Source organism: Juglans microcarpa x Juglans regia, chromosome 4S (genome assembly GCF_004785595.1).
Source record: "Juglans microcarpa x Juglans regia isolate MS1-56 chromosome 4S, Jm3101_v1.0, whole genome shotgun sequence".
NCBI lineage: Eukaryota > Viridiplantae > Streptophyta > Magnoliopsida > Fagales > Juglandaceae > Juglans > Juglans microcarpa x Juglans regia.
Genome location: NC_054601.1, coordinates 3,872,106 through 3,891,356, shown reverse-complemented (window position 1 = coordinate 3,891,356; position 19,251 = coordinate 3,872,106). Strand labels below are relative to the sequence as shown.

At 38.3% G+C, this 19,251-nt stretch overlaps 1 protein-coding gene across 1 annotated transcript; it reads right to left on the bottom strand.

The window, feature by feature from the left end:
* Window positions 1-8,895: 8,895 nt before the first annotated feature.
* Window positions 8,896-12,990, bottom strand: LOC121262822 (glutamate receptor 2.8-like). Its single transcript, XM_041165445.1, has 5 exons — window positions 12,598-12,990; window positions 10,875-12,184; window positions 10,323-10,635; window positions 9,790-10,199; window positions 8,896-9,572 (listed from the first exon to the last, which is right to left on the bottom strand). The coding sequence occupies exons 1-5, from the start codon at window positions 12,851-12,853 to the stop codon at window positions 9,018-9,020; spliced, it is 2,844 nt and encodes a 947-aa protein (XP_041021379.1). The 5' UTR covers window positions 12,854-12,990; the 3' UTR covers window positions 8,896-9,017.
* Window positions 12,991-19,251: the final 6,261 nt, after the last annotated feature.

Genomic DNA, 19,251 nt, shown 5'->3' with positions numbered 1-19,251 from the left:
GAGAAGTAAATATCTATTGGTGGCAATATGGCTACTACAAATTCATGATCTTCTTGTGGGTGGCTCTCGCCCACCGCAGACAATGCCTGGTGGTGGGAGTAGAGAAAGGGGACATGGTGCACGTGGCAATCCTTCCCACTTGTGGCCCCTACGTACGGTAGAACATCATAAACTAGTTTGTCAAGTTTGCTTTTTAAGACAGGTAGGTGATCTTAATGATATCCGTTTCGATCAAGATATTGAAATAAAATATTAATATTGATATCGTTTTATGTATTATTTTAAAACAGTCTATATATATATATACATATACAAACTATATTTCAAAATAATAATGAAATAAATAATAAACTCAATAATACTTCTCAAATTTTATATAATTTTTTTTGTAAAAATCTGAACTATAAAAAAAGTGAGTTTTTATATTTTTAAAATGAGTTTTTATATTTTTACTAAATAAAATTTACTTGTATATTTCTCATGTCTCGTAGTTTGAGGGAGAGTACTGGTCATGTTGGGTGTGGGCATCGTCACACGAGAAGCATAAGCACGTGCCTCACGGGTATGGCATATATGGGACCCATGCACTGCGTATCTCAGATCTAGATTTTATCAGACAAACCACAGCCTGGTTAGAAGGATAAGTTGTGTTTAGATATTAAATTGAGATGAGTTGAGATAAAAGTTGAAAGTTGAATAAAATATTATTAGAATATTAGTTTTTAATATTATTATTATTTTAAAATTTAAAAAAATTAAATTGTTTATTATATTTTGTGTTAAAACTTGAAAAAATTGTAATGATTAGATAAAATGAGCTGAGATGGGTTTGGAATCCAAACTGGTTAGAAGGATAACTCTAACTATACTTTTATGAAAATGTCCTGCAGTTTTACTTCAATTATAAAAATGCCATAAGTTATTCAGCTCCTATAAACATACCAGCAAAATGTATATTTCGGCCGAAATTTGGAATTCCGGCGGCCGAAACAATCTAGTATGGCTGGTATTTGATCTGAAACGAAACGCAACCCTTTTTTGTACTAGCTATTGTTCTGGTATGATATATTTCTATCGTACCGGCCGGTACGGTATGAAATTCAAAACTTTGGATCTAACTACCTGTCTCTTGTTACCATTGTTGAGACCATGCCTACGGACCACCGATTCAATAGAACAAAACAATCCTATGTTTAGAGAATTGAAGAAGAGAATAAAAGCTTGTCGTGTCTTCCATTGCGTTGTAATTGAAGAAGAGAATAAAAGCTTTTCGTGTCTTCCATTGCGTTGTAATTGGCTAGATTGTTAGCAAGCATATTACTTTTTCTGTAGACATGATTGCTTTGGAAAGGAACATGGATCTTGAAATGTACAATATCATCACAAATATATTTAGAGTAATTTCAATGAGAGAACAATATTTATTAATCCATTAATTAACATAATAAGAGAATCGATCTCAACAATTAAATCAGAAATAATCAATTTATAGCATAAAGTTAAATCAATTTTTGGAGCAAACAATTCAACAAAAGTGTTAGTACTATCGGTACCCAAATGAAAAAAAAAAAAAAAAAAGCCTATAATAATATAACAATTATGAGAACGTAAAATATCATCACAATCAACATTTTTAAAGTTACACATTTGGAAGCATTGTCAATGTCCAACTTGGTGTTTCGTAGAAGTATGAAAAACCGTTCTTTTTCTTTTTTATTGCATAAAAAATAGAGGTAGAAAATGGATTAGTAGCTAAAGAGAAGGCCGAAACGACACTAAAAATTTGAATAATAAGAAAAATAGAGGCCCCAAATCTAAAATATTGAACACGATTTTTTATACAGGGTTAAGGTTCAAAGCTGATTCTTTCGTTTGGAGACTCGGCTTTATGCCATCTAGTCCAAAGGACCTTGGCGAACAATCAATAAATTGAGACTTATAATGAATTTTGGAGATAATTAGTTATGATGTAGCACATTTTAAGTAATTTTATATATCTTAAATGTATTATATAACAAGCATGACTGAGTTAACAAAATCGAAAATAAATAAAAGAATACATTTTTCAAATTAAAAGTATGTCAAAAAATTTTTTGGAAGAACAAAGGAGTGGTAACTAATAAACCACAAAACAATCTTAGGAAAAAAACTTCATCTCTTTACATTTCTCTTTTCATATATTTACATTAAAAGTAAAAAAATAATATTTATTTTTAAGAAAAAATCTTCTTACAGAAGATTTCGCATATTAAATCGTATTAATATTAAATGTAAAATAATTTTTTTATTTATTTTTATAATAAAAAAAATTATGCGAGTATTAATATGTAATTTGGTGCACAAAACAAGTGTACCTGACAAATCAGAAAATGCTTGACGTAGTCAACTTCGCGCACGCCCTTGCGCACGAAGCGTACCTGTAGGGATGATGTGGAAATTGGAACGGTGCGTTTCAAGTGGGTCCTCGTCCATTCTCCTCCCTCGTCTGTTCTCACTCGCCCCCATCTCCCTTCCCCCATCTCCCTCCTCCATCTACTCTCCCCCATCTCCCTTGTCAATCTCGTCCTCCCTCATCCATCTAAGATGGGTTTCTGAACCCTAACCTAGCATTTCTGAGATGGGTTTCTAAGATGAGTTCTGAGATGGGTTTCGACAGTCCCTCCCGCGACCTGCGAAGGCCCCCAAGATTTTTGATATAGTTATCTACACTTCTATCCTCTTTTTGGTGCATATATATTCTCGGTGCTCCTAAGAATCTGGTAGTTTCACCTATTTATTTTATTTTATATTTCAAATTATCAAGCAATATTTTTCATGTTGTAGAATACGATATTATAGGATCTCGTTTTGCTTTTCCATTCATTCATTCATGTAATATGAAGCCATAGTTGGGCTTTGCCAAGATTGCTGTCAATAAAGCTTTTATTTATATAAAAAAAAAAATGTAATATGAAGCCGTAGCTTTATCAAACCTCATAGCCCATCGAGAATCTTTTCTCTTCTGGCTTCAGTCTTTGTGATAGTTCTACTTCCGTTGTGATTCTTCATTTAAATTCATCAACAGAAATTCACATGGACTCTTTCAAGAGTTTAAAAGATATTAGTCCTTGTTCCCCTGTATTTTGTGGCGTCCTTATCAACATGAATTCTAGAACTTTTTGTTGTCAAATGGATTTTGAATTCATTGATTAGTGGCTCTATTAAGTTCATACAGGAACATGATACAAAAGTTATGAAACCCTTGCTGAATACGATAGTGATTAAGATTGGCTTGTGTCAGTTGGATCCCCTGGAATGCATTGGTGAAACATAGATAATTCTTGCTGTGATTTGTTGTGAGCTTTGTGGACCTGTATCATGCCGTGATTGGCTTGTGTCAGTTGGATCCTCTGTGATTTGTTGCATTCTTGCTGTGATAGTGATTAATGTCTGTGGCATTACAAATTTTCAGAGAACTTAAGGCACCCTCTGGAATGCATTGGCGAAACATTCTTTTTTGAAAGTTGTCCTTTTTTATACACGTTAGAGCTTTTGGATGTACTTCAACTCCTATTACTCTTTGTTTTCTGTTATCGAGCATCTGCACAAACACACACTTTCCCTTTCTTATAATACCTTGGTAGAACATATTCTCATTACTCTGATGTGATGTTTCATGGGTTTGCGCAATATCTTAACAAACTCTTTCGTGCATAATCAGGATTACCATACTGCAACTATTTCAAATGGGCATATAGTTGTGAAGACAAAGAAAAAGAACTGGTAAAGATAGAAGCTAACTTGTATTGGAAGGAGGAAGGGCTTCTAAAAAGAGAGGAAGAAGTTGTGAAGAGGGAGTCGTAGTCCACAACAAAGAAGTTGAAACTGGAAGGCAACAAGCAAACATCTGGCGTAAATGCATTGTGCTTCATGTCTATTGGGTTATTTCCATATTAATAACCATGTACTTGATACAATCAAAATGAAGACCCGCTTAATGGGAATTTTGTACATTGTATGTTAGGGACTATTTGGAATGTTGTTGTGTATTATGGAACTAATTGAAATGTTATTGAGTACTATGAGAATGTGCCACTGGACACATGTTGATTTAAATGCAACATTTTTATTGTTTGCTGTAACGCCCCAAACCCAGCTGGCCTGGAGAATTACTACCTGTCACTTAAGAACATGTTTTCCAACACAACTAAAATAAAACTCCAAAACTTTATTAGCAAAACTCAATCTCAAGTACTCTAAATAACCACATTGAAACTCTACAAAGTTATTACTGCAGCAAAATAAGCTAAGGAGTCCAAAATCTCTCGGTAGCCATAACAAACCAAACTAATAACTTCAAAAGTCTTACTAATCCCAAGCCCAAGATATAATTAAATCTAAAAGACATAAGACATCAGAATTCCTTCTTCTAACATCCTCTCTCAGCTTAATCATGCTCACCAATCTAATCCAGGTCCTCAGTTGGACTCTCCACATCATCTGAAAATATTATGAAGATAGGGGGTGAGTTATCAACAACTCAGTAAGCAGAAATCATATGCTAGCGTGTAAACATGAGCATTTACAAAATAGAGCATGCAGAACAAAATATTTTCCAGAGTTATCATGCAGAACAGAACATATTTTCAAAAGTAACAGAGCGATGGTTTTAAGACAAGTAAAACTCATAGTGCTTTGGCATAACATAAACTGAATATCATCATCAGATCAAAACAGAGCATCAAACAGAGCAGAGACCATGTTTCACCCCCTTGGTAGGGTTGTGCTAACCCCGGTGGCCAAACCAGGCAGAGACAGAGGTGAAATCTTTCCTTTATTCTTCTCGGAGCCCCGAGTGTGCACACAGGAAAGACCACAATAAAACCACTTTGTTTCCAAAGTGGGTGCACTCAGAGACAGAGAAGTTGGTACCAACCCAAACAGAGCAGAGCATAACAGAGCAGAGCATAACAGAGCAGAGCAGAGACAGAGTCAAATACGAAAACCAGTACACCATGCCAAAGGTTTTCAGATGTTATATCAAAATAATACAGAGTATCAAAACAGAATCAGACAGTTTACACACACTGAACACAAAAGCCAGAATATCTTTTCAAATAAATGCACAACTTTTCATATTCTCAATATCGCTCATTTTTTTAGATTTCAAAAATCACATGACAGAATTTAGCTCATGTCTACACAATGCATGTCAGAACATATTTTTCTCTTTTTCGTACATATTTCATGAGTATGCAAATAAACGACCGAGGTTGGTTTTGTTTTTCCCAAGTTCTCATTCACCACAAAAATATGTAAAGTTTTCATAAAATCAACCTCAGTCTCAAATAATTCGTGTAAGGTCTAGCATAGGAACCCCGCTTACCTGACTCCTGCAGCGCATTATCTATGACTTGAATACGGTCTCTATCCGTCTCGTCACCTATTCATAAAAATAATATAAACTAAAAATTAAAGTCCAACAACACAAAATTGGTCTTAGACAACTTAATACCCAATTTCTAGACCATAATTCAGTAAGTTTAATTAAACTCAATCAGCCCAATAATAATCTGGGCAGCCCACACTTCGACCCAAAATATTCTATACCAATCTCAATATTGTCCAATACAAGCATCAAAACCAATGCCAACTCAAATTCCAGTAACTCACACTTATTCCTACAGTTCGCAGTCCCAAACAATTACTAACAATTTAATCAGGAAGACACTACACACTACTCTTTCTCCGTTCACACTCCACAACAGGAAAAAATATCTCAACACTTCTAGATGTTAAAAGGCCCCAACAAACCCTTCTAAACATTTCCAATACATCAAACCAATAATCCAAAAATATATCATCACTTCCTAAAAATCATCAATATTCACCATGACCAACGTCAAACTCAAAACACCAATATTTAAACCCGAAACAGCTAACAAATTTCATAGCATAAACCAATCTCACACAAACAACTCCTTCATCCAATCTAACCGATCCCCTTACTCCTCGGACTCAGTCCGGCACCACCAATAAATTAACAGTAAATATGAATTAGAGCATAAATACATTTAAATCTCAAATGTTCTTTGGGATAAATACTTACAATGCTATAATATAATTTTTGAGAGATCACAGAGGTGCTAGAAGCGGCAACGCAGCAACAAAACAGTGTCAAAAGCACTGTGGCCATGGGTCTCAAAAACTCACTTTTGAACGGGTGTAAACGAAGACCCGAGATTGATAGAGTAGGGCTTAGGGATGTCGGTGAAGCTAGTGGTGGTGGTGGTTGGCCATGGGTGACGGCGCAATAGGCGGTTGAAGTGCAAAAATACCCAAAACGGAAATGTTGATGGTGGGGCTTCACCGGTGACAGATCGGAGGTGGGGTTGGGTCCATTGGGTTGCTAGAAGGTCGAGGATGATGTGGTGAGAAGATGGTGGCTAGGGGTGGTGCGACGGCGGCGCAAGGAGTGCCGCGGCTTGGTGATGCGCGTGGGAGCTAACGGCGGCGCGGTTGGGGCTGAGATTACAGGGGGCAGGTCGCTGGTGGCTGGGAAGGACAGTGGGCCGGGCGGTGTCGCGCACGGCAGCGCGAGGTGGCGGGGCTGGGTGGAAGAAGAAACGGACGGAGAGAGAAAGGGGGAGAGTCGTGCGGCGCGCGGGAGAGGAGAGGAGAAAAAGAAAAGAAAAAGAAGGAGAAGAAAAAAAAAGAAGAAAAAAAGAAGAGGAAAGAGAAAATGTAGGGAAAGAAATGAGGTCCAATCCTCATATTTTGGGTCACAAAAACGATCCAACAGAAACGATTTTAACACAGCGAGTAAAATAAAATAATTCAAACGCAGTGATTAAAATGAAAATAAATAATTAAACCCCACAACAAGTTAATTTAATTTGAGAAGAAATTTAAACGCATAAAAATAATTAATTTAGAGAAAGCACTTCAAAAATAATTTTCGTAAACTAAAAATCATAAAAATAACACAACTAAAAATCCAACAATTTTAAAACAAGAGAATAAATTTTAAATTAATAACAAATAATCTTTCAATTAAAAAATACACTATAATACAGGGTGTTACATCTGTCCTCCATTCTCAAACACTTTAGAGAGTCTGTTTTAATGTAAAGCTACACACAAAATAAATAATGATTGGAAGACACATAAAGAAACTGAAAAAGTTCCCATTTGTAGAATCACAAAAAAGAAACTGAAAAATCTTATATAACAAAATATTTATCATCTTGTTTACAATCACTTACTCACAAATGGCAATCACTTACTCATATATTGTTTACAATCACAATTCATAGAAACTTGTTATTTGAACAAATGTGAAAAATCCAAAATACACTTGATACATCTCAAAATCATAAACCAAAATCTTCAAGATCCGGCTGTGTTCCATCCTCATTATCCGGTTGCATTCCATCCACCCCAAGATGCATCTGTGAAGATAATATAACATAATTTAACAGTTATCCACTAGATTTAAGTTCATGCCAATACCAAAATATCAAATAGAGTTGAAACAAAAAGGAATCATTAAGTACACGTTCTTGAGTCGCAATCACTGGTTCACCAAACTGGGTTCCACTAGACTCAAAAACCTCGGAGATGTTTCCAAGCTGCTAATACCAAAAAAATAGATGATAGTAACCCGAATACACAGAATATTTATATCAACTCCAAATAATAATGAATATTTTTAGCCATCCCACGAAGCCCGTATTTTTTCACTGCTCAAGCTTGAGCTTCACAACCCTTCCATCTGCCTCCAAAATCTTTAGCACTCAATACAAAATCAATTAAACAAGGATCATGCATCAAATCAATTAAATATTAAGAGCTCATTTATACATTGCAGTAATTAGAATAAGGAACTCAAAACTCTTATTCTGCATCCACACAACACTCCGTTATTCTTATGAGTTACTTCATTTTATTTTTTGTTTTTTTCCAATAGTTTCTTGTTTTCTTGTTTCTCCACAATATGATTGTGTCTCAAAGATCATTTTCATTGAAGAAGCTGCAGGAGGGTACGATATTATAGAAGCTGCAGAGTGAGAGGCATACATAAAGGGATTTCATCATCATTGCCCTGCTTTCCGGAACTGTAATTGGTAATGAGTATATGTTTTGAGTGTCTTCCTAAGGACAAGCAAATCAGCTAATACTTGGGTTCTAACAAGTAACAAAAATCTATAGATCCAGAAGAATTTTAGAAAGCAAGTCAACAAGAGTCTGGAAGGGAAAAAAATCTAAAGAATTGTTGTGCGAATATGTAATTTTTGGAACTGATTACACTCTCCCTATGACTGATGGCGTATCTATTTTCACAATTTCACAATCTTATCAATTTTACGACATAAATGCCTGGAATCACTATTTGTCTGCAACTATCATTGTGGAGACTGAGTCAAACACAGAAAAAATGATCAAAACATAACAATAAGGAATTGTAAAATAATAGCCAGTGTGGAACTATATGCAGTTTTGAACTCACTACCACCTTGGTTTTTTGGGGGCAGATGGAAGAGTTGTGAAGCTCAAGCTTCAGCCGTGAAAAAATACAGATGAAAGGGGCAAATTTTGTAATCTAATAATTTGAAGTGAATGTTTCTTCTAACACATGGGCTTTCATGAAAATGGAGGAAATGTAACCACTTACCACAGAGGACGCCGACGATTGGGTGGAACACAGCCGGATGGAACACAGGGCGGAGGAGTGCAGCGCAGCCGAGGAAAAATGGCTGAGAGAGAGACGTCGGTCGCGGAGGAAAAATGGCCTGCAAAATGAGGTACGAAAATGGCGGAGACGACGTTCAAGTTGGAGACCCAAATCTGGGAATGGGAATGGAGACAACGTGCTTGGGGGGAGATGATGGTCAAGGCTCTATTCAAGCAAAATGGTGAAAGAAATGGCTCTTCCTCGCTTTTTTTTTTTTTTTTTTTCATAATAATATAAAAATTCATGTCAGCAGGCATGCACAAAGGAGTGCATGAAATTGTCTGTACGTAGAAGAACTGGACTTTTAATTTGGTACGCCCTCATGCAAAGATGTAATATCACTACGCCGAGAAGGAAAACTCGTAGAAGGAGGACTTTCATCCCTGTCGCTTTCAACGTCGAAATTCCTGGAGTGGTTCTCCATATCATGACGAAATTCTGTTACGTCAGGACTTGATACAGCATGTATCCTAGATGTATGTCTTTCAATATTGGGATGTGAAGAGGGATCTTCTTTCCGGTCAAAATACTTGGCCATTTCAATCAACTTGGACGAAAAGGAGCTTTCAGGATGTGTGGTACTTAAAGCAGGCCAATGCGTGCGAAGGAACTTCAACACATAAACCGATAGTGAGAACAAGGACACAACTCCGGTGATGATGAAGAGGCCTCCGAAGCTGTACAGACCGAGACTAGGGCTATTTGAAGAGATTGAGGCACTTGAATCTTCACAAGAACTAGTACTTCCACTACCTAAAAAGTACTTCTGCTCAAGTGCTCCGAATTTGTCTCTGTCTTGAGTCACATTAAGGATTGCCCTTGAAATGTGTGGGACTAAAGAAGATCCTTGTGGGAAGGCCTGAAGAAACACATGAGCAATCCTACAGCATTTTAGAATGAGAAAAAAATAAAACAAGCGAAGATAAATTGAAGAAAATCCGTAATTTGAGATACCAAATTGTTGGTTTTTGTAGTTTGAGGTTGAATTTATACAAAATAAGTTATAGTTTTGAAATCTATGCTGTAAGTAAAAATATAAATAAAAGGGGAAGAGGCAGAGAGAGAGAGAGACTCACAAAGCCAAATCCATCGGTTTTGTAGGTCGGTCCAACCGTAGTGTACTTGGAGCAGTAGTTTGCAAGGAAGAGCTTGATGTAGGGAATTTCATCAAAAATAGCTGCAACCCCACCATTGTTGATTCCTTTAAACAGTGCTTCGTGATACTCCTCAGGGGTGCTGTAAGGCTTCAACTGGGACTCATTGAAATTCAACTGTTTTATCAGAAGTCCTTTCACAAAGGAATTATTTTGATATCCAACAAAATAACCGTTCCTTTTTATCTCTTTTACGTCAACAAACGTAGGCTGCAATCTCTGTACTGTCAACATCGAGGCCAAACTTGCAGTATAACTTTGTGTGAGGATGAGCACCACGAAAAACCAAATGATCATCACGAATCTTGACCAGTTGTTTACCATTCTCTCCCCTGGATCCATTATAATGATGTCAATAAACACAATCAAATATGTTAATTTTTTTTTTTTTTTTTTGGGGCAGGGAGGGGGGGAGGAGGAAAGGAAATCTTTTTATAGGGTTGAAGGATATTTACTGTGAGCAAAGACCAGTGTTGAGAAGGAGAACCAGAAAATTATGCCAAGTTGTTGATCTGGCGGGCCTCTGAACTCACTGTTTATTCGGTGTTCAAGAACCCAAATCACCAAACCTGTAAAGACAAATGCTGCACCTGTTGTTAACCACAGATCCAAGCTTAGTGGCTTTAAGAAAATCCAAAAGTTGTTCTTCTCTTCATCTTTCACCAGAACCACCATTGACACGCCTGATTCTGAGTAAGGCAAAGTGAAATCAACATATAAGGAGCGATCGGCAACAATTGTTGTATCTCCCACCACAGCATCATACTTCTGCATTTAGAGAAAAATATGCATGGTTGTTAATCCATGAGATTGAAAAGAAAAACAACAAAAACTTTCTTCAAGTGCTTTACCAAGTTCTTAATCATAACCTTGGGAGAAATATTCTCCCTCTCACATGACGATGATATCCCCACCATTCATGCGGGGAAAGGGAGTATATTGCTTTCAATGTGCTGAAAAAATTAAGTTTTTATAAGTCAACAAAAATACTTAGGCCCAAAAATCACCTGAAGTTTGATTTGGTAAGTAAGTTCATCGTATGTTCCAGCACTCTGCCTATCTTTATTCATGAAGGGAATAAACTCATAAGGAAGGGGGAATGGTAATGCCTTGAGAACAGCAAGAAACACATCATGGGAGAACCCTGATATGATAGGCTTATCAATACGAGGATCCCATTCCACTTTCAGAAATTCATCAAAACCTTTTCTCACTGGAACCCCAATCCTCAACTTTGCCGGCTCGTTTGTTGTGTCTCCTGGCCAGATTGGTTGCTTGAGTCCGACCTTTGAAATTGAGTATGCTACTTCACCAGTGTCATCCAATTCTTGCGAAAGTCCTGTCTTTTCTGTCCAGTATCCAATAATTCTCTCTGTTTTTCCAATCACATTGAGTATTTCAAAGGCTGAAGGTTCCAACTGTCCTTTAATCAAATGAAATTTCCCGCTCAGGCCTTGAAACTCAGTGGTTAGAAGTGTATGAAGTAGTGTTTGACCCGTTTCAGAAATGCCTAGAGCTGCAAGATCCACGTTACTTTTGCTAGCACTTTTCTTTAAGAATCCAGAATGCATTATGCCAGCCTTCTCTACTGCCATAGCCAAAGCCCAAGCTGTATCATATGCCCATAATCCAAAGAGGTTTAATCCAGTAATCTTAACGTTTGGTTTGCTTGAGGTTAAATTTCTTTTCCATCTTCTTTTGAAGTCTTCCAACTGTTTTGATCTGGGTATGTATGGTCGCAATCCCAGCACACCTTGCATCGACTCCTTCACCTTTGGGCCCAAAGGATCAACCAAAGCTGATAGCCCTGCTGTGATAATCCATGCATACCCTTCCCTCATCATTCCTGCATTATTTGCAAGTACAAAGAGCTTCGAGCCAAGTGAAGCAGTCATGTGCACAATGAATATCCTAGCATTAGTTTCCTTCAACTTTTTAATCTCCTTAGCGATTTCGTTGTTATTGGAAGATGGAGGAATTGCACTTTTGTAAGGCACTCGAGTTCCAATCCCTTCAAAAGCACCCATCAAGTATGGAAGTAAACCATTTCCATAATCTGTGTCTTCATAAATAAGGACAATTTCCCGCCAACCGTAGGCCTTAACAATGGCTGCTATGGCTTTCACCTCAGCGGAATCATTTAGCGCCATGCGTATGAAAAAGGGGTTTTGAGCAGGGGAAAGAGAGGGGCTTGTGACTGAGAAGGAAATGATGGGAACCTGTGCTTTTCGTCCAAGTTCAACAACGAACTTAGCTTGTGCTGACGTTTGAGGTCCTACGATGGCGTGCACTTCTTCATTCTTCATTAAATCCAGTGCTGGATTTCAGTAAATAGTGAATGATTAATTAGAAGATGGCACAAATATAAGACCAGTTCTGAAATTGAACTAAACCAGATGGTATTCTGAAAGTTTGTGTGTTAGTTCGATAAGGAGTAAATTCTAATGGCGGCGTCCATGAAGTTTGGTGGAATAAAGAAATCAAAGAGACAAAGGAGGTGTAGAATGATGCAAGCCGTGAATGTCATGGAAAAAGAGCATGCCTCCCTAGATAATATCCTGTTTTAGAGAGCTTTTTATTGATTGAAGTTGAACGCTTTAGGCGTAACTACATAAGATTTCATTTTCCTTGCTTTTGGGAAAAGTTCTTTTCGTCATCTAGAAAGAGACATTCACAACTTTATCATGATTTTTTCCACGATGTTAATTGCGGAACTTTAATTTAACATACCTGCAGATGCTGCGGCAATGACATCATTCCCAGAATCCATAGTCCAAAGAGCGAGCCTGGTGTTATAATCATCATTGACAGCGTAAAAATCGGAGAGTGCCATGGACATGCAACGCTCTGCAACTCCTCCCACCGGGGAGTTCAAATCAAGAACCACACCCACTGGTACGACCTCCTTTGCCATCGAATGCTCGCCATGGAGGTTCACGAGCAAGAGAAAGGCGACGGTAGAGAGGGGGAGTTTCTGGTACGCCATTGTCGACCGAGCTAAAGGCTTGCTACTGATTGCATAAATAAATGGTTTGATGCGCGCCGTAGTTATGGACAGATGACAATGCTGTGGCTAGAAGTCCTCTTTTGCAAGCAATCATGCCAGCCACAGCCCAGCTGAGCGTTGACTGGCAAAACGACTTCCCCCGCTAGAATGCAAACTGAACGTCGGTTGGATTCGCTGCACGTGTTTTTGTATCTTATATAAGATTGTTTTTGTTTTTGTTTTTGTTTTTTTTTTATTATTATTGAAGGAATTGAATTTCCACCAGAACTAGACCAAACCTCTGCCGTATAATATCGATATTGATTTTGATGGCACTAGATCCTTGGGATCAGACCCACGTGGGACCAATTAATATCCTTTGCGATGTTATTATTTGTAATGTTTAAAAGTGGTCCAAAATATATTGGGGTCCTACTTTAAAAATATTACTAAGAGTCCAAACTATTATTAAGAATAATAATTTTATTTCAAATAATATAATACGTTACACTTATTATCGATACAAAGTCTCTAATTTAGTCCTAGACATGAAGTTGTATAAAAGTTTAAAGGGTGTATCATAAAACAGAGGTAAAACCAACCCGCATCCACACTCCATCCTCCAATGAAGGAGAAGTAAACACCACACCCATCTTCCAAATCGGGGGAGGGAGGAACCAACATTGTTATAGACATAAGTCCAATAGCTTATTTCACTTTATTTTTCTTACAAACAAAAAACCTAACAAACAAACACCAACAAAATATATCGACATAAAATTAGACATACAGAAAACAAAAAATAATAGAATCGGGAAAAAGCATTAAAGGGAAACACTGGTGGCGCGTGTCATCCACGCACCACTCTGGGAAGAAGTCAATCGGTCGGTCAAAACGGTGCCGGAGTCACTGAGACCTGAGCTGTTGCGCATGGCATCAATGGAAGGTGATTCGCAGTGGCTCGAGTGCGCCACGCATTCGCTTTAAACTGCGCGTCGCTACAACGTGCCGCTCCAAATGATGCCCAATCCGGTCGACTGCAAGATCGACGAGTGAGAATTCTCCCGGTGGTGCGCGTGTAGGAAGATGGTCACCGGATAAGCTTGAATTGACTACCCTCCCTTATTCAGCAAAACTTAAAAAAAAAACGGTTGCCATAAAGGATCCCTTGGTTTGTAACGATCGTATATTTTAATTAGGATTCTGCTTTTTGAGCGTAAAAGACTCTTATGTATGTATGTGTATTCTATTAACTGAACATTAATTAGATCATGTTCTTGTTATGTTTTCTGGTACAAAGTATGAAATAAAAAGGAAAAGTCACATTTATGAGGCTGTGTTTGGTTTCAACAAGTATGTGGCCCTTACCACTTTCTTCGTCAACAAGTATGTGAATTGGACTGAGTCGCGTCAGCCAAAAAAAAAGAAAAAAGAAAAAATGAATTGGATAAGTTGTGTTAAAATCGAAGTCCACTCTAAATTTCAAACAACGGCACGGTCAAGTTCATTTTACCTCCTTTAATCACGGACATGTGTACAACAAAATGTTGTTCAAACTTAACAGATTCACCCTATATAATTATGGGTCAGAGAGCGAAACTAATTCAATAAATTTTAGAAAAGCTAATTTATTTTTTTACTTCAAGTAATCCTGTCTATTTAATTTTTAAATAGTATATGTTCAATAAAATTTTAAACAGAAAATAATATGTTAATTATTTAAGGGTAGTAACCCTATCACTACCTATTTACTACTTACATGTATTTTTTATTTTTTAATCATTTTATTTTAAATATTTTTTTAACATCCTTAATCATTAAGAAAAAATTAAAAAAATATATAATTTACTACTAGTCACTTTCTTAACCATTAAGTAAAATTAAAAAAATTAAAAAAAATTAAATATAAAAAGAATAATAAATAGATAGTATAATGGTAGTAACCCTATCATTTTCCATTACTTAATTCATATGTTATATTACAGATGATATATCAACATAGTTTATTAATTGACGAAACACAAATGTTAATCAAATTTAAGGTGAATTGAATATAAAGAAATATGCTTAGAAATTACATAATTTTGGATTAGAAGGCCAAAGAAAATGGATTAGAAGCTAAAGAGAAGGCAGAAGCGAACACATGAAATCTGAAAAATAAGGAAAACATTTCCTTTTAGAAAGCTGTCAAAGACCTCCTCTGTTCACGGCTACATTTCCTGGTTCATTTTTGGTAAGTCGCATGCTACCCCAATCTCGTCTGCTGCATCAGATTCTTCCCTACTCGAAAGGAAGCTCGACCTCTTACTATGGTTAGGATAGAGAGCGTCATCTAGTGGATGGTACTCGAAAATGTCTGCTACGTTGAAAGTAGAGGAGATTGGCATGTTATTGGGGAGGTCAATGACATAATATCATTTATTCTCTTCATAATCCAGCATGGTCCGAACTTCTTATTCTGCAGCTTGTTGTAAGTTCCAGTTGAGAAATGCTGCTTTTGTAAATGCACCATTACCAAATCCCCTTCTTGAAAAATTTTCACTCGCCTATGCTTGTCCACCGCTTGCTTGTAACGTGAGTTGGCCTTTTCCAAATTGACGCGAACATCCGAGTGGACTTGCTGGATTCTTTCCGCCAAATTTTCTGTTGCAATACTGACTCTAGGAAGTTTGGGAAGTGGAATTAAGTCTAGAGTATGCTTTGGTGGCCGAGTGTAGACAACTTCAAATGGTGTTTTTCCAATTGATCGGTCGATCATATTGTTGAAAGCAAACTCCACTTGTAGAAGGCATATATCCCACTACTTTGGTTTGTCCCCGGAAATGCACCGGACCATGTTGACCAACGTGCGGTTTGTTACCTCCGTTTGCCCATTTGTTTGTGGATGGCAAGTGCTACTATATTTCAGGTTGGTTTCAAACTTCTTCTAGAGGGTAATCCAAAAATGGTTGAGAAACTTAACATCCCTTCTGATATAATTGACTTTGGAATTCCATGAAGTTGCACAACTTCCTTAAAGAAGAGGTGGGTGACGTTAGAAGCATCAACTGTTTTTCAACATGGTATAAAATGAGTCATCTACAAAAATCGATCGACCATGACAAAGACGGAGTCCACCCCGCGTTGGGTTCGCGGAAGGCCAAGTACAAAGTCCATACTCACATCTTCCCATATGTTTTCCGGCACTGGTAAGGGGGTGTAAAGTCCGGTGTTTTGAGCATGCCCCTTTCCCACTTGACAAATGAGATATTTTTTAACAAACCGACCAACGTCCCTCTATAAATATTGTGGCCAATAATATCGCTCGGCAACCAAAGCAATAGCCTTGTCTCGCCCCACATGACCTCCCAGACCTCCACCATGTAACTCACATATCAGATGTTCACGTAGAGAAATCTGTGGGATACACAGTTGGTTGCCATGAAATAGATAGTCATCTTGAATATGGAAATCTGTCGTAGGTAGCTTGAGTTTGCACTTCTTCCAAGTCTCGGCAAAGTCATCATCTTCAACATAGAGATATTTGAGTTGTTCAAAGCCAGTAATTTCAGTCCGTAGGGTGGCCAAAAGTTCCCCTCGTCGACTGAGGGCGTCTGCAACCTTGTTGTGCTGACCTGACTTATACTTAAAGACCATGGTGAATTTTTGTATGAAGGTAATCCACTTGGCATGCATTCGGTTCATGTGGGTTTGAGTATTAATGAACTTCAACGCTTGGTGGTCACTATACAGCACGAACTCGCGTTGGACCAAATAGTGCTCCCAATGCTTTAAGGCCCTGATTATCGCGTAGAATTCCAACTCGTAGACAGTCCACTTTCGCCTTGCTCCATTTAATTTTTCACTGAAAAATTTGACAGGTCGGCCTTCTTGTGAGAGAACGGCCCCAATGCCAATAATGGAAGCATCGCACTCTACTTCAAATAATTTTTTAAAGCTGGGCAGCACAAGAACCAGGGTTGTAGATAGCTTCTCTTTAATGATAGCAAAGCTCAGGTCTTGTTCATCAACCCCACTGAAATCTACCCTTCTTCATGCATTCAGTAATTGGTGCCGCTAGAGTGCTAAAATTCTGAATAAACTGCCGGTAGAAAGTGGCTAGTCCATGGAAGCTTCGAACTTGCATGAGGGATGATGGGCGTGGCCACTCTCGGATAGTCTGAACCTTTGCTTCATCCACATGAATTTCATCTGCACCAACAACGAAACCCAGAAATAGTAATCTACTAGTGATGAAATTGCACTTCTTTAAAGTAACGTACAACTTGCTCTCCCTTAGAACTGAGAGCGCTTCGCGCAAATGCACCATGTGTTGTTGTTCATCTTGGTTGTACAAGAGAATATCATCTAAAGATACAACAACAAGCTTGCCAATGAAAGACTTGAAAGTTTGGTGCATGACCCTCATGAAGGTGCTGGGTGTGTTGGACAAGCCGAATGGCATGACCAACCACTCGTAAAGACCTTCCTTTGTCTTGAAAGATGTTTTCCACTCGTCGCCGGGTCGAATTCGTATTTGATGATAGCCACTCATCAAATCAAGTTTCGAAAAAAATTCTTGAGCCTGCAAGCATGTCTAGCATGCCATTTGATCACGGTATAGGAAATATATATTTTACTGTGATTTTTTTGATGGTGCGACTGTCCACGCACATCCTCCAACTACCATCTTTCTTTGGAGTGAGCAAGGCTAGAATGACATAGGGACTCATGCTCTCACAGATAAGCCCCTTGCAAATGAGGTCCTCGACCTGATCTTGAAGAATTTTGTATTCATTAGGACTCATTCGGTAATGTGGTAAGTTGGGGAGAATGGCGCCTAGTACCAAGTCAATGCAGTGTTGTATGTCTCGCATGGGGGGTAGACCAGCCTTCAATTCATGAGGAGCAATGTCTGAAAATTCTTCAAGTAGTTGTTGAACATGGGGACGAAATTCGGGAACGGCCTCTTCAATCCTCCCTTTCACCACAAATGTTAAAAAAATTCCACTCTCTTTTGCATCCATCAGGAATTGATCTTCGATTACCAAAAGAAAACTATTTTTCTTCTCAAGCACTGCTACTTCGTTGGACTTTCCTCTCTTGGGCAATAACACCACCTTCTTTTCATGCCACCAAAACGAATAAGTGTTATCGTGCTCCTTATTTGTGGCGTCCACATCAAATTGCCACGGCCTTCCGAGCAACATGTGACACGTGTCCATCTCCACCACGTCACAGTCTACTACATCGTTATAAGATTTGCCAATTGAAAATGGAACTCGGCAAGTAGTGGTTACCTTAGTGTTGGCGCCCTTCTTTATCCAACTAATCTTGTATGGCCTGGGATGCTTCTTTGTGCTCAGTTTTAACATAGAAACCAGCACCTTTGACACAATATTTTCACAACTCCCACTGTCGATAATCAGATTGCAAACCTTTCGATTAATGGTGCAGTGGATTTTGAAAATAACGTGCCTCTGGGTATAATCCTCAAGCTTCGGCGTCAGGAGGAGCCTTTGAATAATGCAATTCACTAGGTCACCCTCGTCACCTTCAACGAGTTCGTCTTCTTTGCTTGACTCCTCTTCATCCTCCTTGGTCGAATCCTCACCATCCACCATGTTAACGACTCTTCAAGTAGGACATTCGTTGGAGCAATGTCCTGGTTGATTGCAGCGAAAACACTTGTTGTTGATAGGCTTGCTATAAGGATTTTGGTTTATGCTTCCCCAGCTCCTAGTTGGAGTGGCGCTGGATTTGGGAATCTGATGAATGCTTTGCATCCTTTGGTCACGATTGGAGGAAGGGATGTGTGGTGGATTCAATTGAGTTGGTGGTTCACTTCCTCTGTTTGTTGTTGCATAGCTTGGTGACCTGGTAGGGGGGCGAGCAAGTTGTAACTCAATTTTCATAACCAAGTTAACTGCTTCCGATAGAGTCCATACAGTGTGCAAGGTAACCTTGTCTTGGATGGCAACGCGTAGTCTCCCAATGTACCTCGCCACTTGCTGCCCCTCAGTCTCTGAGAGATTGTGATGAGTTTTCAATCGATAAAATTCTTCGGTATATTCCTTGATAGTCCTGGCACCCTACTTGCAATTCTGGTATTGTTGGTACAAGAGTTGTTCATAGTCTGGTGGAAGGAATCGTTCCCTCATCAACCTCTTCATTTTGGACCATACACGGACAGGTTGCTTGCCTTGGCGTCTTCGGTTGTTTTGCGTTTGAAACCACCAAGCCTATGCTCCACCCTGTAGCTTGTAGGCTACTAACTTCACTTGTTGATTTTCTCGTATTTGCATGTAATCGAAGAAGTTTTCCACTTCCGATAGCCAATCAAGAAAACTCTCAACATGAAGATGACCGTTGAAACATGGCAAATCAATTTTTATTTTGAAGTCGGTATTGCCATCACA

Excerpts from the sequence above, each read along its gene's own strand:
- LOC121262822 (XM_041165445.1), bottom strand. The coding sequence starts at position 12,853 with ATGGCGTACCAGAAACTCCCCCTCTCTACCGTCGCCTTTCTCTTGCTC. Across the intron at positions 10,636-10,874 it reads CTTACCAAATCAAACTTCAG|AAGTATGATGCTGTGGTGGG; the intron begins GTGATTTTTGGG and ends CTCTAAATGCAG. Across the intron at positions 10,200-10,322 it reads AACACTGGTCTTTGCTCACA|GGGAGAGAATGGTAAACAAC; the intron begins GTAAATATCCTT and ends TAATGGATCCAG.